This window comes from Argiope bruennichi, chromosome 10, assembly GCF_947563725.1.
Source record: "Argiope bruennichi chromosome 10, qqArgBrue1.1, whole genome shotgun sequence".
NCBI lineage: Eukaryota > Metazoa > Arthropoda > Arachnida > Araneae > Araneidae > Argiope > Argiope bruennichi.
In genome coordinates this window covers 109707405-109733049 of record NC_079160.1, presented here as the reverse complement: position 1 = coordinate 109733049, position 25645 = coordinate 109707405, and the positions used below count along the sequence as shown (strand labels likewise).

General features: G+C 28.1%; 1 protein-coding gene across 1 annotated transcript; it reads right to left on the bottom strand.

Annotated features, from left to right (window-relative positions):
* Positions 1 to 1946: 1946 nt before the first annotated feature.
* On the bottom strand, positions 1947 to 22154 carry LOC129988172 (uncharacterized). Its single transcript, XM_056096324.1, has 3 exons — positions 21401 to 22154; positions 17419 to 18319; positions 1947 to 8741 (listed from the first exon to the last, which is right to left on the bottom strand). The coding sequence occupies exons 2-3, from the start codon at positions 18309 to 18311 to the stop codon at positions 8630 to 8632; spliced, it is 1005 nt and encodes a 334-aa protein (XP_055952299.1). The 5' UTR covers positions 18312 to 18319; positions 21401 to 22154; the 3' UTR covers positions 1947 to 8629.
* Positions 22155 to 25645: the final 3491 nt, after the last annotated feature.

Below are 25645 nucleotides of genomic sequence, written 5' to 3'. Positions count from 1 at the left end.
ATGATGATCATCCATTTACATCACAAAGCAGGTGAATGTGATATGCAAATACATAATAACTTAAATAAAGAAAATTTAGTACGCTATTTTCCAACCAAACAGTAGATCCATATTAAAATATTACACAAACGGTTGAAAAGATCATACGTGGTTTTATAAAATGTTACCAAGAACCAAACACATGTTCAATACACAGATATCGCATGGAAGAAAGTGAATCATTCTTGCAGAAATGACGTGATCTTGCGAGAGTTTGCTACTTTCATAACCCACAAAATACTTTCAGAAGAGACTTTTATAAGAACTGAAAAACGGTGCTCTATTTCCTTAGTATATGGAAAAAATTCTACGGGAGTGTGGCGGATTGGAATGAGTGAGGATAGAACCTGGGACCTTGTGGTTCGCAGCCCAGTAACATGACCACAATACAAAAGCAATTGCTCCTGTAGCGTAGCTGTTAACTGGCTTATAAGCTTTCACCACAGGAGAATACTCTCATTCGTTTATTTAGCATTGTTTTAATAATTTCGTGATGATAATAAATAATTTTCTAACTTGTTTGATGAAACTTCTCACCGATACTTTTGAAATGGCAGAATTTTATTTCCGAAGTTCTTTCAATTCTCGAAATGTGTTTTATCTTTTTTTTTTGGAGAGGGGGGGGGTGAGATTTTTGTTTTCCCACGAACTCCTAGCTTTTATCTTCATTAATAAAACCCAGGAACATTTAGAAATCCTTAAAAAGATTAATAAAGAATTTATTTTTATTTATGTGAGCTTTATTTGTCCAAGGATGTAAATAAAAATATATTGAATATCGGCAACTGTTGGTGAACAACTGATTAGTCATGATTATTGCGAGAAATAATTTATGCATTTTTAACAACTGGTTATGCATGATTATTGCATTAAATAATTTATTCAGCTTGATTTTAATGGTCTCATCAACAAAATTCTTTTAAATTTAAAATTTCGACAGACATATAATGCATCATCATCTTTATTTAGGAAACTTGCACCTGTTCTCTTCATTTTATATGCATCCAGCTAGCTCTTTCTCGCCTAAAATTTTAGCCATCATACGATATGAAAAATGATTAAACTTCAACTCACCCGATAATCTGATTGTTGAATTAAAAAACTTGCTCATAGATTACTTATCATAATTAAATAATATAGACATTTTTTTTGTGCAAAACTGAATATGTTTTAATTTTTAGGTGAATTTAATAGCTGAAGAGTTTGCGAATATTATTTAAAAGTAGCAGACGAGTCAAGAAATGCAAGTAGTTGAACGAAATGTTTCTCCTGGGAATTTTCTGAGTGCTGTTACAGTTTATTACTAATTTGTTGCTTCTGAACTGTTGCTGGTATTTTTCACCCACATATTCATGTAAAATAAATTGTCGTTATTTATTATTGAACTTTTCACTGTGAACATAACCACTGAATTTTGAGAATTTTCAGTAACTGTTAGTAGAGGGAGTATTGGATTTTTTTCCCTCCTTATAAAGGATGTGGTGGTCCAAAAAAAGGCAGGGAACCTCTGAGTTAAATGTCAAGATTACATGAACAGTTATATTATATAACGTGATGCCATTAGGACATTCATGTGTACATTGAATAGAAGTAAATTCAGAAAACAAGTATTGTGTGAGTTTTCTATCACAATTTGTTTTAAAGTATTTTGAATAATCTTGTTGTTAAAATATTTGTTTTTAAATTATGAAGATCATTAAGCATAAAAAAATTTTTAATGAAACTTAGTCATTATGGCTAACAAACAAGTTAGATTATCAAATGTACATATATAATAAAAATTTGCAGTTAATATTTGAAATACCATCTGTAAGTGATTAAAACTTGACAGGACATTCCATTGCATTCATGATTACAAATAGATGGAAATGCCAAGACAAAAGATATGGAAAAAAGAATACAAAACATTCTCATAAAACAGATTTATTTTTCATTTCTTATTTAGACATGAACAACGGAAATCGGTGGAAGCTTTGGAACATAACCATACAATTTAATAATTTGAAACTTTTATCAAAACATTCAACTTATTGATTAGAAATTTCAGCTTTCGATATTTGATACATTCAACCTTTATAAACATACTCCAAAGATTTATATTAACATGCAATATTTTATTTATATATAAGTAGAAAACTTTCAAAAATTCTTTTTTTTTTCCAATTATACGGTATTAAATTGCTTCAAAGTATACAAAGCTTTTTTAACTTATTCTAATGCAAGCTAAAGGATTAGACAATTTACTATGCTAAAATGGTGTATCAATAACGTTATTTTAAGCACTAAAAATTAGACCTCAAAAGCTATATATAAATTTCGATGACTATGCTCAAGAGGAAAAGAACAAACCAGTCATTAGAATGCAAATAAAACAATCAAGAAAATCAAAATCAGAAATTTAACTCTTATCAGATATCATATTTTTCTCTAAGGCATAGATAACAATGCATTATTGTCATACAAGAGATGATTTATGACTGTTTAGTGTCAACTTTGTAAAAACAGTTCAATTGGTTTCAAGGAATCGGATGAAATTTTCATTTAACAATGAGAAAAAAGTCAGTCTTCAACATTTGCTAATTAAGATGGCCAGTAGGAATTTAACCTCTTGGTACATCTGACGTTTCAAAACGACATGCATTTGTTTGAATTAATTTGTTTGTTTCTTTCTTTTTTTGAAATACTAACTATTTTAACTTATTTCAATACCATGTAGGAGTACATATGAATATGAAAAAAATGAATTTTCACATAAAAATCTATTGCTTTTATATATCAAAAAAAAGAAAAATTAATGTAACCTGAATGCAAAAAAATTCTCAAATAAATGTGCATCCAAAGGATTAAAGACAATATGTAGTGTACAATGTCACGAAGCTCTTATTATCTTAAGTGCTGATATAAATCCACTGCACATGTTGAAATGCATTTGCCTCTCCAAAATGAAGAAAATTATTTATGTCAACTCAATTAGGTTATATATATATATATAACACTATTTATAATATATTAATGAATTATTCATAAGTAGTTATAATATATATGCATACAACCAAACTTTATACATAATTTGGGATTTTCTTTTATGAAAATCTTACATTATTTACAGTTTTTAATAATTTAGGTTCAAGAAACTTAATTCATATTTCGATAATTTAACTTTATAAAATAAGATTTTCTTTTAATTTGACATTTTTTGAACAAAATTTCTATGATTTTCCATCAAATCAAATCTGAATCAATTTAAGCCTTGTTTAATTCGAAGAATTGGAGATCTGTGGTAAATTGCATCCCTTTTTCCCCATGGGCATGAGTAGATTGGATTCTGCTTCCACGTTCATTGAGCAAATAACAGGTATTTAAACACGATATATTAGACACATTTACAGTGGAACCTCACTTAATGAACATTCCTGTATCTTACTCATAACAAACACTTATTAAAGGAAGCAATTTTTTTCCCTATAAAAACAATGCAAAATATGATAATACCTATGTTCCATTGTGAAAAAATATGCAAACAAATTTACAGTAATAAAATTTATAATACATTCTTTTTTATATGAAAATTATCTAAAAACATTTGTTTTTTCTCTACATTAGAAAATGAAAGAACAGCTTGAAATAAATTTGTAGTGCACCTAGCTATAGACTTATTATAACAACGTTTTCTCAACATATAATGCAAAAATGTCCCATGCTTTTAACATCCACCTTTTTTTCACTGGAAAACTGATGCTATACTGAGGCAGTTATATTCTCCTCAGCCAACATAAACTCCATCAGAATTTCTTGCTGTGACAAAGAATGCATTCCTTGGTTATGCTTGTATTTGTGCCTGGCATGTTATAAAAATATTTCTTCCTCATAATGCAATGTGAAATTATGATACTTAACCAAAATTCTCACATTTTATATATATATATATACTTCAACTAACTGTAAATTTTAGAGCTTCCCTTTAAATTTGAAAAATAAATCAACAAGAAAGGTTAAGCACAGACTAATAGCTAAGATATAAGCAAGATTTTGAATGTAATGTCACTTTATCACTCTCTTCGCAAAACAATGCTAAGTAAACAAATCTTTTTTTTATGCGAGAATCGAATGCATTTTATTTTACAATTATTTGTAAATTAAAGAATAAGCCTTTTCACAGTAAGGAAAAATTTAATATCAGACGGGGAAAAAAATTAATTTTTCCTTAAAAGAAGGAAATGCAAAAATATATATATAATAAATAAATAAATGAACAGCCTAATGACTGGTTTCAAAGCTAATATGTATACATAAATATAATGTCTAGGACAGAGACAATAACAGACTAGTAATATCTATAAATCTAAATCTTCAACTACAACAAAAGATATTATAATATGAAAGTGGAGTAACAAAATGAACAATAATATACATATTTACAAATCACAGAAAGAGCATGAAAAGCAAATAATCTCATTACTTTGCTGAAAGATACAAAGGCGTCTTTCTTTTTTTTCAGCTGCTTTGATTCTACTGAATTATTTGAAATTGTCCTAAAGAAATAACTAAAGCAAAAATAATTATTATTAAGATACAGTGCTACAACAATTAATATTTTAAGAATACAATTCAGATTAAAATTGATACAAAAATTCAATGGAAAAAATTACAAATAGATACGTATTCAGAAGAACAATTTTATATTTCTAGATAGCTACAGAAAGCTCATATACAAATATTACATTTCACAGCAAGTAAAACATATATAAAAAGTTTGATTACTTATGAACCATATGTGTTTATAATAATTAAAAATAAATTGGAAAAAGAAAACTCAATGTTAAATGCCAATTTGGTACCAAGAATTTATAAGCTATGAAAAACAATGTCACAAGACTTTTTAAAAAATTCTAATCAGGAAGAGAAAAACATGAATTCAAGAAAAATTACGAAATTGCACGAATCTTTACACTTAAATTTTTTTATGCAGATTATTCCATATTTTTTTATAATAAACACTTATAGCTGTTAGAAGAATATCTTTAATGCATTTTGTTGTAGTAACATAAACGAAAATTAACATACATATAAGTCTTACAAAAGAATGGAAACCACACATACAAAAATGAACAAGTAATAAAATTTGATACATATTTCAAAGAATAAATAGTTTTCTATAGAAATGAATATTATTTTCAATAAATCTCTCCTGTCTTATAATACATTAGTATAATCTAAAATGTACTTTGAACAATAAAATAATGGCTACAGAAGTTATACTTATGTAGTTTTTTAAGAAAATAAATTTGTCTTCATATGAATTCAGCCCATTTTAATATTAACACATTTTTTTTTTTTTTTTTTGTGCCAAATAGTTTAAAATCTTAATGATCTTCTCATTACTGTACACAAGCTTTTCAGTATTTAATTATTTTGTACTACTGTTGTACTACAATCTTGCAACAATTTTTTCTAGGAAACAAGAAAGATAACCTCACAGTTGGTTTAATGGTTTATAATATCTTAATTTCCAAAGGCTTAAAGAAAGATGAAAGCCCTTTCTTATTTCTTCATTAAAATCTTCATCTTAAGAGATCTAGTATTTCCCTGGAAACTAAAAAAAAATAAAGTAGTTCCAATTATCGTAAAAGAAATTGTGAAGTGAATGAATATAAATATTGAAATAGCATATAAGTTAAGTACATGTGAATATAAATACTAGAATAACTCTATATATTTGTAAAACGCTAAGTAAAAATATATAATTCAAAAAGTAAAATTTTAAAAACTAAAGAGCTTGATTTAATAATTTATAAGTATTATTCTCACTACTGCACATTTTTCATTAGTCTCAAACTTACATAAGTTTTGCTTTCACAGTCATATAATTACAGTTCATATTATAATAATTCTGTGGTTGATGTTTTCAATCCAGGATATAAAAAAGCTATATGTTCAGTTTTAAGTCCATATAATTTTTTATACCAGTTAATAATGGTTAATAAATAATATATATATATATATATATATATATATGATTAACCAGATTTTGCATGTTGAAATTTCAGAAAGAATCACGAAACATGAGCAGCTTAATTTGAAAACTAAAATTTCTATCATTCTTTCAATTGTCAAGGTCAAGTAATTATTAATAAAGACTTTTATCAAAAAATAATATAATTTAAGTTTATCCATATTAACATAACCTGTCAAATAATAAGAAACAATTGACTTTCAGTTTCTAAATATGTCAGCAGAGGACAATTAAACAGGTTCATTCAAAAACCAGATTAAACTTACTAGTGATATAAATAATAACAATAGTGTGTATACTATTTCTCTCTCTCTCTTTTAATTTTATGCAAGTCAAACTGAAATTTATCATATTAAGAACTTCACTTAAATGTCACATGAAAAAGTGACATATCTGTTATGTTTTTTTAATTGCCATCGTTTTTAATTAAACATTTACTTTGATAAGTATGAATTAAAGAATTCAAGGATTTTGAGATCTATTTCAAAAGTATCAATTTTAAATGTTTTATATCACTATTATTTTATTAATGCCCTTTCCTCATCTTCTGAAGAAGTCACACTTAACTATTCCAATACTTTTTTTCAGACAATTTCACACTTTGCAAACCAGCAATTTTCAAAAGTAAACAATTCTTTTAATACTTTTAAGTTTCTAACATGACAATGTTTATAGATTGTCATATTATTTGTAAATTATGTGAAGAGAAATCATTCTTATTGCTTTACAAAACAGACTATTAGATCTACAAAAATCAAATTTGTCAAAAAAATAGAATTTTACAGCAAAATTTAGTATAATTCTTAATTTTAAAAATTTCATAATTTTAATGTGTTTTTCCCCTTAATGATTTCATGAGATAATTATTATTATGCAAACATCTTTTTTTGCAGAAAAAGATTTTTACTTTATTTTATCATTTGACAATTCAAATTATTAACTTTTCAGTTACATCATTACACTTTTATATGATTTTTCTTCCATTTTAAAAAAAGATTTTGAGACTAATTTTAAGTTTTAAAAACAATTTTATAGCACTACTTTTCATTGCATAAAACCATAGCAACAAAATATGCTTTTAATAGAATGACAATGCTTTTAAACTGTCTTTTTTTTTTTTTAAAGTAATATATGCGATGTAAAAATCACTATTTACAAAATATAACTGAAGCAATTAAGCCAATGAAGACAAAACAACCGGGATTATCATGCTACAATGTTTTAGACTGGAATTTCAGATTATTTATTGCATTGTAATTTGGGGGGAAGGAGAGGGGACTGATTCAAACTGAAGACAAATTTTTAATTACATCAGTTTTCAATATGCTAAGTAAATACTTGCTTTATATAAAATAAAAACATAATAAATGAGTGGTCTGAAATTTAGTTATCTAAAAATGTTTGAAAATAATAGTTTCACATAGAATTTTTAACACTGAAATAACTGATAATGAAAAAATAACTAGTTTCCAATTATATGTAATACATACAAATGATGCCAATTGTTTATAGTGGTAAAAAAAAAAGGAAAACTTAAAACTTTGTGCAAAAGAAATAACCAATTTTAAAATCAATTCAAATATGCAACATACCAGGAAATCTAATAAAAATTTTCAAATATATAAAATATATTAGAATGATATAAAAATGTATTATATTATATTAGAATTTATATAAAAAAAGCAACCATAGTTTAGGTCACAACAAAACTAAACTTTTAAAAATGAGCAATAAAAATCATAAATTATAGTAAAGAAAAAAAAAATATCTATTTTATATCTTAATTTTTTTTTCTTTCTTCTAAATTAATCTCTTTCTTTAATGAAAGAAACAGATTCAAATGTAATTCCACATTATTGCCTGCAAAATCAAATTACGAATATCAAATTCTTTATAAAAAAAAGTATGCCTATAAGAGGAAAATTAAACTAACATTTTAAAAAATGCTTATTAGTGGCAATTCAAGTTAAAAGAACATAAAAACGTATACATTGTTCATCTGTGGTAATCAAATATGAATTGTGTGCGTCATTCATCAGTGGTAATCACAGACGAATTGTGTGTACCATTCATCTCTGGTAATCATGGATGAATAAAACAAGATTTTTCTAGATGTCTTAAGGCTGTAGTGAAATGAAACAACTTTGGAACTAATTAGGTGTTTTAACACCAAAAAAATTGTATTTTAAAGGAAATTGAATTCAAATATATTAGCTGCCTTAAAATACTCCAAAAATATACTAAGGACTATTTAACTATGTACAATGATATATAACTTTCCAGCATAATCAACTTGAGTTGCCACCAATTATAAGTTTATATTGAATATATAAAGCAGCTCATAAAATTTATGATGTGAAATGAATTTACAATGTATACAACATATTTCTCTAGCAACTGAGTGATCGGCTTAATAAACATAAAAGATATGATAGTGATCTCAATAAAACCTATTCAATTATAAATAAAATGTACAGCAGAGTTGCATATAACTAAAAAATCTTATAATAATCAAACACTGAGCATTTAGGAATGATACTGATATGTTGAAGGAACTAAAAAAACATGAATCATTGTTCAGATCAAGTGCACAGTGGTTCCATCTTGAGGAAGACGGCCCGTGCGCAGCATGTCCTCGTAGCTGGGGGGAACTGGTCCTTTGTATGATTCAGGAGGACATAATTCAGATCTGTAACGTACATAGAAACAATTTATTTTCATTGATATAAAGTAAAAGAAACAGGTTAATATTTTAATCATTAAAGATCTTAAAAAAGCACTTATTATTTTTCAGTTATTGTAAATATCCTTTTTTGAAAACAACCTAAGGTATATCCAAAAAAACCTATCCTAAGGTTTTTTTATATATGAAAAAATGCTCATGGATTATTACTGAATCTAATACATCAAAGGCCAGTACACTTTTATAATAAAAAATTAATCCATATCTAACCTAATTACTTTAATAATAATCTTAAATTATCATAGAGACACTATTTTTTGCAAACTTAAAGATATCTGAACAAATGAAATGAAAAGTGTTTTACACCATTTGAAAGGAAATTTAATGCTCTATAAGATGGCAAAGTTTAGAAATATATTCAAGAGGAAGTGTTAAACCAGCTGAAATGATCTCCCCCAAAATTTACTAGCATACATGCAAATCAAGATCTTATCACCTTGTCCTCTGCCTAAAACTGTTGACCTTGGATAAGGTCATGAATACTTTACATGAAATTGGCAAACATAGATCTTTGGTATGAATCTAGTATTTTATCTGAATCGATCAATCAAATGAGTATTTTAAAAGCCTTTTTTCAAGCTGATTGGAATAAAAATTTGTCACAAAACTATAGTTGTAGTCAAAAAAAAATCACATACTAAAGTTCAATAAATGAATTACTAGGTTTACATGCATGCAAAAATACAGACTAAAAGACAATTTTCAACTGATTTGATTGAAAATTAGATAAGAGTCTATATTTACGAGCTAAACCTGAATAATAAATTTTATTGACATTTAATTTGAACTCTTTACGAAGAGGCAGACACAGAAGCTTCCTTTGAATCGATTATTTTCAAAATCTGACAGAAATCTACCAATTTGGCCCATAAACCAAATTAGAACCTTCTCAATCAACCTATTTTTGAATAATCATGTTCACAGATAGACTGAAAAATGAGTATAATGTTAAAAATGTGTTTTTCAAACTCAAGAGTGGTCAGAAATGTGCAGATTCAACACAATCCCGAGTTCAATCACAATATTTCATCTGTATTTCATACAGGTGACAGTAAAAATAAAAAAAATCAGTAGTATATTACAATTTAACAAGTAATAAAGTTAGTTATATTTCAATAATAAAAAAATTGCACAAAAATTACTGAACTAGTTTTAATATTAACTACCATGGGGCTATTTCAAATGCAGCAGTCAAACAATGCAAACAAAGAAACAGAATTTTTTATAAAAGTTTTTGTCACTGAAAAATTCTAGTCTTTTCGAATGGAGACACCATCCTATAATAACATCCATTAAAGGTTTTTCAATTTAAATTCAATGCAATTCAGATTGTCAAATGCTAAGATATACAATACTGTGCAAATTAATTGGGACAAGCATATTTTTTAAGAAAATTGTTCCTTTCTCAGAGATTTTCTGCCTCAAGCCGGTTTCAACTGTATTTTCTTACAACGTACGACTGCCCTTGACTAGTCTAAACCGGTATGACCACGTGATCAGGATATGTCGAAAATTTTTCCCTTCAGTTGCTGTAAGAAGTAATCGCTTATGTGAATTGTCTCCTTCTGACGTGTATTTAAAAAATGGGTATCACTCCCAGGAAAAGAACTAGAATTGTTTCCCTTAGTCAGCATACTTCTATGACTGTGAGGAATATTGCTGTTGCAGTTGGAAAATCTAGTGTCTCTAGGATTATTAATCAGCAAAAGAATTTTGGGAAAGTGTCTCCAAAGTGAAAGAGTAAATGTGGACGCAAACGCAAGATCACACCTCAAACAGACAAATTTCTTGTACGAAATAGTACAATGCATCCTTACAAAACAAGTAGAGATCTTCAGAAAGAATTATTAGCTACTGGTGTGATAGTGGTTTCATCGACAGTTCGATGAAGGCTTATTGAAGCTGGGAGATTTGCAAAAAAACCAATCCGAAAACAGTTATTAACACCTGCAATGAAGAAATAACATTTGGATTGGGCCACGAAATATGAATCCTGGACTTCACAAGATTAGAAGAAGGTTGTATTCAGCGACAAAACGCATTTTCTTGTGCAAGGGTTTTGACCAAGATTTGTCAGGCGAAGTGGTGGAGAACCCATTAGGGAACAACATCTTATTCAAACAGTTAAGCACCCTCAGAAACAGATGTTTTGGGTTTATTTTACTTCTGGAGGACCTGACAGCTTAGTACCTGTTGAAGGGATGATGAACTCTAAACAATACATTTCTATAATAGAAAGTAAAATTGTGCCTTTGATGCAAACGTTTGCTGGTGATGTTGGTTGCTTTCAACAAGATCTTGCTCCATGCCATACTTCTAAGTTAACAACGAATTTTTTTCAAAAACAGAAAATAAAGGTTTTGGATTGGCCTGGTGATTCTCCTGATGTAAATCCCATCGAAAATTTGTGGAGCATTGTAAAGAGATGTTTGAGTAAAGTGGACTGCTCAACAAAGAAAACCATGATTGAGAATGCTATAAAAATTTGGTTTCGTGATGACGAGATCAAAAATTTATGTTTTAATTTAGTGGAATCCATGCCAAACCGTGTACAGGATCTCATTCAAGCTAGAGGAGGACATATTTTGTATTAGACTACTATACAGTGCATGTAAGTTAACCTATACTAATTAAACAACATTTGTGAAAATTTTTGTGTTTGTCCCAATTAATTTGCACAGTACTGTATATTATGCAACACAAAAGAAGCAAGAGCTAAAATCTAAATATTAAACAGACACAAGAACTGTTCATAGAACAAAATACCTTCAAAAATGGTTCAGTTTGATTATACTTGCTGATATGCATATCAAGGAACATGTCTCAATACCTTGGACTCCCAAACATACAGTGGAGATTAAATCTCTTATATGTAATTAATATGTTTTAAAAACTTTTATAAAATATATAGAAACTTTTATAAATGATATTACATATACAGAACTATGTGTGGTTTCATAGTTATGAACTGCTAAAAATATTAACATTTAAATGATATTACGCACAAAGTTATTTTGACTATTTTTCTGTAAAACACAATTGATGAACTTAATTTAATGAAGTCAGTCTATGGTATATTTGCCTACATTATTCTTAAATACTAAGAAGTCTGACTCAACAAAATTATTAAATTAGAAATAAAGTACTAAAATAATTAAATATAATATCAATATTGTTATGATTTCATCCAAATGAAATATCAGTTAAGTAATGATTTTAAATAAAGTATTTTAACTATAAATAAAAACACAAGATTCAAAACTGCAGGTAAAAAACTTGGATATGAAAATAATACTTGTAAAATTGTATGGTTTCATATAAAACTTTTGGAAATGTAAATAAAGGTAAGATTCATGTATTTCAAATAAATCATTTGGAAATGATAATAATAATTGCAAAATCCAAAGAAAACACTAGTGAATGAATGTAACAAACACAAGATTCAAAATACTGTTATGATAAAATGTTCAAGAAATAATGTAAAAATATATTTGTATTTGGAAACAAGTATTTTGACACAGTGATAATAGAGGGTAGCTTAATAATTGTCAGAGGTGTAAACATTTCCCCTGAGGTATTTACTAAATTATTCTAATTATCATGTGCCATTATGTAGTTACAAAAATCTTCGACTGTTACTTTTTTTTCCATTCACAGTCTCTGTATGCTTATTAAAACAAAAAGCAATCTGACAGAATAAATACCAGAGTATAGTTTAATTATAATCAGAGGTGTATTTCCTGTGAGGTACTCACCAAATTTCTCCGATATCATGTATTATGGCCTTTATTTATTCTTTTATTTAAAGACCTTGGAATTGGATAAATTAAATTAAATTTGGGAAAACATTTCTGTTGGTTTTAATAGCATATAAATAAATTTCAAATTCAACAAATTATAATATTATAAATAAATTTTAAATAATAAATATGAAAAAAATTTAAAATATCATAATATTTTATATAATAATATGAAAATATCATTTGCAATTGTATTGTAATTAGAAAATTCAATTTAAAATAAAATCAAAAGGACAGAATATAAATCTTGACTTTCACTCGTTGAGTCAATTGATAGATGCTTTTTTTAACACTGATCAATTTTTTAATTAATCACAAAAGGCAATTTTGAGCACTGAACTGGCACTGTAGACTACTGGAGAGTAAACGGAAGGTGATCAGTAGGGGAGAGTGGCTCACCTTGGGACGCTTTTTTTCTTTTTTTTTTCAAAATTTTTTATATTGATGAATTATTTTCAAATTTTTACCTTGTACTTGTTTAACCTTTGCCTACATTATTTAACAGCTTTTAATCTTTAATCCATTATAGAAAATTTTTAAAAAAATATTTAGTAAACTTGTACTTTGTCCCAAGGTGTACTACCTGGTGGCTCACCTTGGGACAGCTGAAAAACAGATATGAAAAGTTCAATAATTGAATTACATTACACTTGAAATTGTTTATTAAAGAAAAAAAAAGTATTTAAAGTGATAAAGATAAATAATTAGAAATTAATATTTCCTAATTTTGTTAACAAAGCATTTTATTAGTTGAACACACAAAAAAATTAACAAATTTTATATTTAATTGTAATTAATTGTTGGAAATCAAATACCAAACCCAAAGAACGTTCGGTACTTTGCTTTGGTTCTTTAAGTTTTAATAAAATGTCATTTGAGTTTACATAAGATTTGTCCTCTTTTTCAGGATAAATAAATGTTAATGATTGATTTAGTCGTCTCAAAAAAAGATAACTCATATTCATCTCCGTCAATTCTTTCCATGTGACCTATGAAAGCAACAACAGACCTTTTGGCAACATCAAAATCACCAACTAATTTTTTTTCATCCTTAGTTTCATATAAACTGTACACATCATCATCACTGTCATCATTACATAAATCACTAATCACTGGTTTTCTTCCAGTTGTATTACTTCCTACCAATTCTGAGAGCATTAAATCTTCATCTTCACTACTATTACTAATGATCAACTGAAGCTTTTTTTTTAATCCTTTTTTTTTTTTTTTTTGCTTTCATATTCATACATTCTTTCTCTTTTACTTGAGTGTTCTTTTCATTATTAGTGATAGCATCTTCAATTGCTTTTTTTTTCCAGGAGAGTCCGTATATATAGCTGATCTTCCCCTTTTTCTTCCTCGGTTACTTGCCTTTCGAGGCGCTGCCTTTGGAAATGGTCGCACACATTCAGGTGTTTTAGGCATGGACAATTCTGCAATTGGGGACTCTTCATTACTTTGAAGGGATAAACTTGTTGATGGAATTGGCCTATCAGTGACAAAAGCTGATAAAAATTCGCTGTCATCAAAAACCTTTCGGTTGAAAGGATAAATCCCAGTTACTTGAAATCCAGAAACAATGTTTTTTAGTGTAAAAGAAAGGGGGCATACATTGCCTACACATTCTGCAACATCATAAATTGATATAGGCCTCCCAGCATGATTAACCATCCATTGACTACAAGCTTTATTATAATGCACTTTAAAAGAGCTAAACACTGTGCAGTCCAAAGGTTCAAATTTATGACATGTGAGGGGGTAAAGTGAGCATAATAATTCCATTTTCTTTGTAGAAATCGATAGCTTCAATAGTTATATGTGTGTTATGATTATCTAAGATTAAAATAATGTTGTTATCTTTGGATGTTTTAACATGCTTCAGAAAGTGTTTCAGATAAAGCATAAATATTTATGGTGAAGACCAACCACTTGGATTTGCAGCCCCAATAGATCCAGGTGGTGCTCCTTTCAACATATGATCCTTGAAAAACTTTCTGGGGAAAACCAAAAGTGGGAGAACTGAGTTGCCAATTGCATTTACAGCAGAAATAATAGTAACAAGTTTCCCACGTTCTCCGAATGTCATTTGACCAACTTGTTTTATGCCTTTTCCAGCAATAACTTTAGGTGGAACATGTACAGTTGTAATTCCCGATTCATCAAGATTATAAATCTCACTGGCTCTAAAGTTCTGACGATGAAGAATTGCTTCTAAGTTATCATAAAACTTATTTAGATTCTCTTGTAAAGCTGGTGGCAGGAGAAAGACTAGTTGCTTCTGGTTTTCGAAGAGAAAACATGGCACTATGTCTTCTTTTAAATCCAATGTACCAGTCCTTTCCTGCTTTTTTTTCATGCTCCCAGCTTGGGGGAATATTCTTTTTATTTGCTGAAGCATATTCATATGCAAAGGTATGTGCATCATTAATTGTTAGTCCATAGTGATATTTCAAAGCTTGTAAAATGTAATCTATTAGTTTTTTTTTCCTCATCGTTGGTGAATATTTTTCGACTTTGAATCTTTAATACGTACTTGAAGTTAGAATTTGGCTGTTCAATTTTTTTAAAAGTACTAACATGGCTATTCAGAGTTGTCTTACTAATATTGTAGACTGCAGCAGCTTCCCTAAAAGACATTTCTCTTGATAAAACTTTTGCAGCAGCTTTCTGAATATTGTTACCACGAACTGTTTTGTTTTTTTGGTATTCTCTATTTCTAATTCTTGCCATTGTTAAGCCTAATGAGTTCCTAAAAGTAGAAATAATAACTATTAATAAACACAGATTATGTAGATTAAATAAAAAATATTTTAAACATAATATATTTTTGTAAAAATATTTGAAATAAAAGTTAGGTAGTCACATCTTGTGTCCCAAGGTGGACCACTTCCACCTGTCCCAAGGTGGACCATTCACACACAATGAAATTTTAGAATGACATGCTGTTAGGTTTAGCCTCAGAACAATAATTACACATGAGTTTTATACAGAAAGCTTTAAATTTCATTATAGTACCTTTTATTTCAAAATATTTTCATTAAAAATACACCTAACTACTTATCAAAGTTTTACATGAAAGTTACTAGACAAGTTCTCAAAATAAAAATCTTAATAAATTCTTACCTGCTGTATCAATGGAATCAAAACACATCTGAAGATTCGACTGTGCTGTCATCTATCTGCATCTATAAAAGCTAATCATTAATTTAAAATCTAGGGCAAAAAATAAAGCTGTCCCGAGGTGTACTGTGTCCCAAGGTGAGCCACTCTCCCCTATATTTTGGTGATAATGTAAAACACAAGTGATATTTTGGAAATGTGATTGATTCAATTTGGCACTGGAAACCACTGGTGAGTAAAGCAGGTAATTATTATATTGTAGTAATAATATAAAACACAAGTAACACTTTGAGAAACTGGATAAATCATGGCACACTAGGAACTTCTTGAAGATAAGAGCACAAACACGTTGGAGAGCTGGATAACTCAGGTTACGGAAGGAGTGGCAATGAGCAGCAGGGTAATTCAACGGGAACTGGATGAGACCCTGTAGTACGGACGGCAGAGGATACTGCATCGTCTGCGTCGCGGGAGACAACGCAACACAGCCAGTACGGAACCATCTTTGGTGCACGGCGAGCTGCAATGCAACAACAAAGCCTCACCCGCAGATTTAATTTTAATTCTTTTGAAAATTTTGCACAAGAAACTATTCTTGTCAACTAAATAATATTTAAGCATTATTTTTTATGAAGTAATGTCTAGGTCGCAGACAGAAAAGACAATTTGAAATTTTAAGTTCAATTTAATCCATCCTGGAAAAGGCATAATTTATTTACAAGAAGGTGCGGACAAGGCACAAAAGCAGAAGTGGTGAAGAGTGAGAAATAAACTATCTCTCATCTTATATAACATGAGATATTGATAGGGAAAATATTTTTTTACAGTGCTAATATATTATTAAGATTCTGATAGGGATTTCCGACACATGTCAATCACAAGTAAGGGAAACACAGGGACCTTTTAAAAAGAATGTGCTTAGTGGACATTTTTTTATCCCTTCATGCAGAGCGTGTGAAAGTGTCGGCGTTTAGCCGATTCAGCAATTTTATAAAGCTTCTCTTGAATTAATTAGTAAGTAGAGAAAGTGGAATTGGATCAAGTAATAAGAGAAATTAATTTGGATTAAATTAAGAGTTTAAAATATCATTACATATATATATTTAATTTTTACATTTATGATATAGATGAATTATAGTTTGAATAAACTGCAATAATAAGAGAAATTCTGATAAGCAATGTTTCTTTTAAACTATGTGGTCATCAATTTCAGATTCCATTTACAAAAATATAAGAAATATTAATCACAAGAGATATTTAAAACATGAAGTACAAAAACCAATTAAATAATTACACAACAAAATCACAAATTTGAATTTCATATTGAACTTTTCAGATAGAAAATCCTTCAAGATAAGCATATAATAATATATTTATATACTTTTATAACATTTTTATATTGGTTCAATAGTTATATAGCATTTTTAAAGTGGTTTTGCCATCAAACATTAATGCTGGCATAAAATATTGATTCTTCATTAGGGTTGCTGTCACTGAACTACATGCAAATGAAGAAAAATACATCACCCTTGTACATTGTGAAAAAAAGTGTAATTGGTGGAAAAAAACTTGTTCCAAATTACTTAGACCACATTTTAAATGCTACCAATTAAAATAATCGTCTAGATAATTTTTGTATAGCATTCTACAAATTGTATAGCTTGTTTCCAATTAGATAAAATTCAAAATTTTTATTAAATTACCTTATAGTAGGCTGGGGCTGTCCCAAGGGATTGAGCAATGGTCGATGAGATTGACCCAAAGGAGGCGATTTCTGATACATTCCTTTGGTATGTCGATGGTGGCCAGCAATGGAGCCAGATCTATGATATGGTACACCATGATGGAACCTTGTCTGGGATGACTCCGTGGGTGACTGCGCAAAAACTGCTCCCTGCTGAACCGGAAAATCCTGAAAACCAGGCTGAGGGACATTAGGTGCATGAATATGATAATGCTTGTAATGATATTGCTGAACTTCAGAGGGAGGAACAGTCTGTGTACTGGATAGCAATGGATTGCTGAGAGGATCATAACGAACAACTGCACTGGATGGCGCAGAAGAAGGAGGTCCCTGAGTTTGGCGAGATGCACGATATGCTCTCGCTCTTTTCTTTTGTTTACGTCGCACACAGCACTGTATAGTCAGTAGTACAGTATTGACAGCTCCTAATAGGACACCTATGTACACTAGCACCAGAAGTTCACCATTTTGAACATGCATAACAGCACCAGCTATAACAAGAGCCACTCCTGTCATGATTGCAAGAATGAATATTGCTTGTTGGAAGTAGTAGCATACTTCGTGGATATTGCATTCTGTTGTAGATGCTGAAGATGTACCGGACACGGCAGAAGGAGGAGCTCGGTCTGTGTGGGCAGAAGTTGCACCACTTCGACTAGAAGCTGCAGTGCTGTGTAATCTCTGCTGGTGTTGCTGTCTGACTTGTTGACCATAATGTGGGCGAGGTGCAAAAGGCGGGGCAGCAGAGGTGCCAGCAACACTGGTACCACTGTAACTACCTGTGTTTGTATGTTGAGAAAAGACACTATGAGCTGCAGGCACTGCCAGCCGCTCACGGTCAACATCAGACATGCTCTAATCTAAATAAAAGAAAAACATGATTGTAATTTTAATACAACTTTTATTATGGATATACCACTCATAAAAAAACAGAGAAGTTTTTTATAAATAACTTTTTTATACTAGTAAATTTGAACTAAGCAAAAAAGATAAAAATAAAAATTTCACAAAAATAAAGAATTAAGACACTTTCCAATTAGGCTGGTAATAATTATCTCCAAGAATAAGTTCTTCAGGGGTGTTTGTGGGACCCCAAAAAATCCCCTGAAACTTTTACGGACTTACTACCGACATTTTGGAGTTTCGAGAAGGGGGGGGGAGAAATGAAAAATTACGATTATGAAGTATTGAATGACCTAATTATAAAAGTTCAATTAATTACTTTTTTTGCAAAATTAAGACCTTTGAACCCAGGTCACGTGATCGCACATCTGGTCGAACGAAGTCTCTCCCTTTTTTTTCTGCCGCGCCTACTTGCCGAAAAGAATCCAGAAGAGAATGTCCGAGAACCGGGGGAATGAGTCATAACTCGCAATAAGGAAAGAACAAAAAAGAAGTTTTTTCCCCCTTTTCACGCATTATCACTGCCTTTGGAGAAAGAAAGGAAAAGTTTTCACCACACACACTGACCTTGTGTTTTCTGCTTTCAAAGCAAACAAAATTACCCAGATCAAAATAAATTCATTATTATTCCTACTTCCTTTTGAACGACGATCCCCGGAATTTCCGGGTATCGAAGTTCAAAATCCCCGGAGCACAAACACCCCTGGTTCTTGGATTAAATAGCTCTTTGTTATTAAAATAACTGAAATTTCACTCCAATTTTTAATCAACTCATCATGTTAGCAATTGCCTTTGTAGGGAAATATCACACACTAACTAATTATAGATAGAATTTCTTAATTGTATTCAGTCATTCATTTCTTCTTGAATCATTCATTTACTGAAGAATTAAAAGATATGAAATGTGATATACACAATTCCAATTCCTTGTTAGCATATTCTAAAAATTAAATGATAAAAATTAATTTAATTTGAAATATTTCCATCAAAATATTAAGAATTTTTTTTTTTTTTTTTTCAGATCACTGGATATATTTTAGTATAATGCTCACTGAATTTTTGCATTTTAAAAAATTTAAATGGAATAACAGCAGCCATGAAATTACAATCTTAAAAGTTTAAAGGTGAATTGACATAACAACAAACATTCCTTATAATATTTAATATATGAAATGAAATTTTTTAAAACAATACAGTTAAAAAAAAGAAAGTCATATCTGCCAGTCATATCTATATTTATGTGCTTTGCAAAAAGCGGTAACTATGCTAATTTGTTAACATGTACACCTATTCAAACAAAATTAAAAGGGGAGGGGGCATATTTTTAGGCATATGGTAAAAACAGTATCTTACATTCACATGTAAGGCTAATTTAGATACAATATTTTAGGAAAAATAATTAAATACCATTTAAAACTGGCTATCTTGCAAAGAAAAGCTAAATTTCTTTTTTTTTAATATATATATATATTTCATCACATACATAATAATGATGAAAACAGTTACTATAAAATGCTGAATTTTTTTTAAGAAATATTAAACGAGCAAGGATTTTTTTTATCTCTACTGAGATTGAAAGAAAAAATTAACTACCACCCTGACAGTAAATATTAGATTTAAGCATTCTAACACATAAATAGTTTACAACATTAATTTGGGAGCTTCTATAAAAAACCAGCAAAAATTAACAAATCGATATCTTTTTTAAAAATTACTTTAAAAGAAAAAAAAGTTTATTAACGAACAAATTATTCGTACCATTGCAAAAATAAAATATTTAAGCACTTATGTGAAAAGCAAAATTGTAGTTTAAGCAAAAAATATCAATATCTATACATAAAATGAATGTCAAAATAATATTAAAATTTGTTTTGTTACTAGTTATCAAATAAGCAACACCATAACATAAAATTTTACAATACTGGTAAGTTAACTATGATTTTTATTGGTACTTTCTATTCTTCAAATTACAATGATCAGTAACTTGCAATATTTATACTTAAGCTTTATAAAGAATTTCTTTGCAAAGTATTAAATAAATCAGAAACAAATATAAATTTTATTAGTACTTAAGAAGTCACTCATTTGTTATGCTGATTATATTTAAAAGATATCATTTTTTAGGCATATTTGAAATTTTACAAAATAAAAATGTTGCAAATATTTATTTCTTATTATTTAATATATATAAATATATATAAAATATAATAGTCAAGTGACTTTCTACCATATATTATAAAAAGCTCACAAAAATATTTTATTTAAAAGAATTATTTTTAGAATAGATTATATTGATTTTTGTATGCACATCAACAAATCCTTGTTATAAATAATATTGCTGAAATATTTCATATGCATTAGATTAAATATAAAAAATGACATTCGAATGAAAAATTGATTCTCACACAAACAAAAAGTAAATATCTTCCCAAATTCATAATAATTAAAATTATAAATATAATCCATACAGAATAAATAACATTTTATCAAAAAAAAATGCATAAGATTTCTTTGCCATAAGAATTGCTCCATTTTTATAAACATATAGAACAAACAAAAATATTTACATTACTAATAATGACATTAAGAAAAATATTAATTGTCCGCAATAATATTAAGTTCTGCCCCGATTGCAAGAGAAACATGTCATGAATAATCAGCTATACAATATCATATTTTGCAATTAATTATAAAAAAATAATTGCTTTTAATCTTTTTTTAAAAATTTATCATATTTTTCCTGACGAATGGTTTCAAAAACAAGTACAAGAAAATATTCCGATCTTGATATAAAAATTAGTTGTTTGCGATTATTTCTTTTTTAATAACAATGTATATATTTGTTATACAATCAAAAGAAAATTTTGTGTTATTTAGTGAGGTTACCATGAAAATTCGAATATTCGTATAGACACATTAATATAATGAATTTAATTTCAAAAATTTGATAAAAATATCATCACTTATAATTTTGAAATTGTATTTTTAATTCAAAACATTGAAAAAGAAACAAAAACAGCCCGAAATTCATTACAAACCTCTGATACTGACGACACATGCTAACATACTGAGGTATCAAGTAAATGATTAATTTTCAATGCTTTTATTGGAGTTCCAAGACTAATGTTGATTTTGCAGCCCACCCACAGTTTCGATCAATTACCTTTCCGCCATAAAAGAGACAGAAGTTAAAAAAAAAAACAAAAATAGTACTAGCGTCTCAATCGCAACGTCTATCCCTATGGGATGGGCGAATCCATCCCAAACCATACTTTCGACAGGTAGGGACGTTTGACCGAGAGGGGCAGCAGGGATAAACGTTGTCTTTTAAATGTTGAGTTGTAGCTCAACGCTTATCCCGCTTCAATTGAATCGTTTTCCGCTGGAGTGGAAGGATGCGTTTTCCAAGCAAGCTGTCGACATATTAGCTTTAAACATATTTTTCAGTGACCTTCATCTTATTCAATGGATATTTAATACAAATACCATTTATTTTACCAAAAGCAATATTTCAGACAATTCATTTTCAGGTGGCTTTTACTTGTTTTCTACTGTTTTTATTATTATTATTACTAATTCTGTTTTTATAGGGTTCTGAATTTCCTGATATTAATGAATCTTGAAATCATTTAAAAGTACATTTGACCCGACGAATGTTTCCATTAATACATCATCTTCAAAACTGGTAATTTACTGATTTTGAAAAAAATTTAATTGTAATATAACATTCCTTTACAGAAAAATTTCTGAATAATATGGAAACATATTTTTCATTTACATCTAACATGTACTATTTCTGCAGTAAATAAAAAAGATATGCCTATTATATGATTGTATGGATATAATATCTTTATAGTCTGAGAAAAAAAATATTCTGCCAATGGTTATATTTGCCTTTACATTCCCAGAACAGTGTATATCTATTTTTTTTATAATTCCTAAACTTCACATTTCTATTTGTCTTAATATGTTACCATGAACTGAAAAAAAAAATGTATACTGCTATTTTTAAATTTAAAATATGACGTGAGAACATTTCAATTTTGTAATATAAACTAAAATTTGGATTTTTAAACCATAGATAGTCACAAAAGGCATTGACAAATTGAAGCATCTGAAATATATATACTTTAAATAGAATACGCTTCCTGATATAATCTCTCTGTAGAAGTATTTTCTATAATATGATTAGAATGTTGTTAATTCAGAATATAAACTCAAAAAGAATAAATTTGGAATGGATTTAGAATGTTTTCTGATATTTTGCATTTTCTGCAGTCCCAATTTAAAGATATAGCTGGCCAATTTTTTTTCTGAAATAAAAATTTCATTCCCAAAACTATATTGTGTTCTCATATAATAAAAACACAATTTAAGACATTATTTGGGAACTTCATAAGTTTTACATTTATTTTCCATTAGCCAGTTGCAGTTATATAGTTTCTAAAAATAATTATGCTTTGATAAATTCTTTTTAAAAAGAAAAAATCCAAGTAAAATATTGCACACATAGATTCATAGTGTCTCTTTTAGAATGTACTAAGTATTCAAAATCAATTGTAGTATTGGCAATTTGAATCTTGGAACGTTTTTTAACGATAAAATGCGACACATCACATGATTTGTGAGAAGATATACTAGTGTTTAAAATACTTAGGTAAATTTTTCCTTCTTGTTGCTTTCTTTACTTTATTGATCCTGAAACTGTAATTATGGTATCTATGTTTTTCAGTTGTAATATTTTTTTTATATTATGCGTTGTTCTCATTCTTAATAAAGTTTACACATTTTGTTTAGCATTTTATATGTAGTTTGTGCATTTAATATGTGTCTATTCATTGCAAAACCCTCTTGATAATGTTAATTCCTTTCATTAAAATTTTACATTGTAAATTAGAGCCAAATATATCAATTCAATAGACAAAAAAAAATTTCATATTAGTATTTCAATTTAGTTACAGGCTAAATAATTTGCTGTTTTTATTATTTGATTTTTGAAAGTTATATAGTAAAATATTCTACATCCAAAGCATCTCCTATTATGCAATATCAATGTTTGTTGGACTAACTCGGTCAAATATTCATGTATAAATGTTTTTCATTGTTAGTCTTATAAATTATGAGAATTACCTATATAATTCAGTAAATAAATAACCAATTATAGTTATTTTTTTTTAATCACTAACCACTTACCAAAGACATTTTTGGCAGGCATTCAGCTAAGTGTAGCCTTCTGTAACCAATCTGTAAATATTTTTACTATATTCTTTAACACTGTAACATTTCTATATTTTAAGTGAATAAATATTTTTCCTATATCTATAGCACAATTATGAAAATTACATATATAATGCACAATGGTTCCAATGCTAATTGAGAGTATATTATCTATGTTTATCAGCCATTCATATTTTGGTTTCCTTAATGATTTTGAAGTAAACCTAATGAAAACAAATATATTATTTTCTTAACTGCCTCACAAAAATGAGCTGTTATGTAAATATTTAAAACAAGTTTTAATCAAATTACTTTCATTCTATTTACTTAGTTTCTAGTGTCCATCCAACTTTATTTTGTGTTTATTATTTTTATTGTAAAACAATAAAATAAATAATATAAAATTATAGAAATATAATATTTCTTCTCGTAGAAAATAACATTTTTATATAAATAATAATAAAAAAAATGGAAATAACTATTTTCATTATATTATTTTAATTTGTGTTAAGTTTTTTTTCTGCCACTTAAAGTCAAATAGCACAATAAGTTCTTCAAATGATGAAATATATTTTATGCTTTTGAAAAATTCTTTGTTTCTAATAAAACTACAATGCTATATTTTAATAATTAGATACAATATACCAATGGAGAAACTAAATTGCATTTGAAATTTTTAAAAAATCTGCCTTGAAAAATTTAGATTCATTTGTATATTAAGTAAAAAAAGTATTTCATTTCTTATTCTATATTCAATAAAGATAATAAAAAAAAAGTTGTTTGCTATAGAAAGTTTATAAAATATTATTATTTAAATTTATTAAATTAAAAGTTTCTATAAAATATCTATTAACTATCATCAAATTTATTCAATTCTTGAGAGCTGAAGTTCTACAGATTCACTAGTTTTTAGCATAATTATAATATATAAACCAAAATACAGTTTGTAACATTTAACCAAATAACAGAATTGCAAGTCATCGTGCACAGAATTGTTGTCTGTAGTATTTATGTAAATATCTTTTTTTTTATTGGTTAGATAATGCAGACAAACTCATTTATTGTATCACTTGCATATATATATATATTTAGTATTATTATATTTATCTATTTTATTTTAATACATTATAAAGATAAAAACGGAATCATTTTTTTAATCCACCCCATACATAACTTGCTTCAACGAACGAATAATGAAACATTTAATTATAAAAAAAGTGGAACAAATATATTTATATACTAATAATAAAGTTGAATGTGTGTGTTTTGGTGCTCTACAAGCCAAATATTTGACCTACATGTATCAAATGTGACACATATGTAGAATGGTGGATGTGTGCACCTTGGATCGATTTTTTAGAAATTTTAAATAATATTTTAAGCTGAAATTCGCCATTTTTCCATGATAATTTCTGAAAATATCACTGCACAAACATAAATTTTACATTGTTTGAAATTTTTTTAATTATATCAATTGAATTGTAGAACGAATATTTGCTTTTTTTAAAAATATACCCCTCCCCACATTTAATGTTACATTATTACCCTGAAATCCAAATCGTTTTCATTTTTTCATCATGTAATTAATCGCATGGTTTTTGCCCATTATTGAAAGTCAAGTAAAGAAGTATTATATTTAATATCTGAGCAATTTATAAAACAAATAGAAAAAGTGAAGTTACAATACCTCAAATTCAGAAGATAGATGAAAGGGTTATTTACATTTTCAACAGTGCCATGATGTCAAGTAACAGTCTCAATCAGAAAAGTTTATGATCACAATACACATAGTAAATAAGAATATTTAAGTAAGTCAGTTAAAATCACAATTTTAATGCTAAACTATTTGATAAGACTCATTGATATGAAGTTATATCTAAACAATTTATCTAAAAACAAATACAACCAATGTTCCTGATGAACAAACTGGTCACCTGATGTGACAAGTATGAATATATATACTATGAAATGCATAACAGAATGATGGAACAGACTATAACAAATATGAAAACAATGTCATGTTTCAATATTGCATAGTATTCTCTTTCATACTAATATTAATCCAT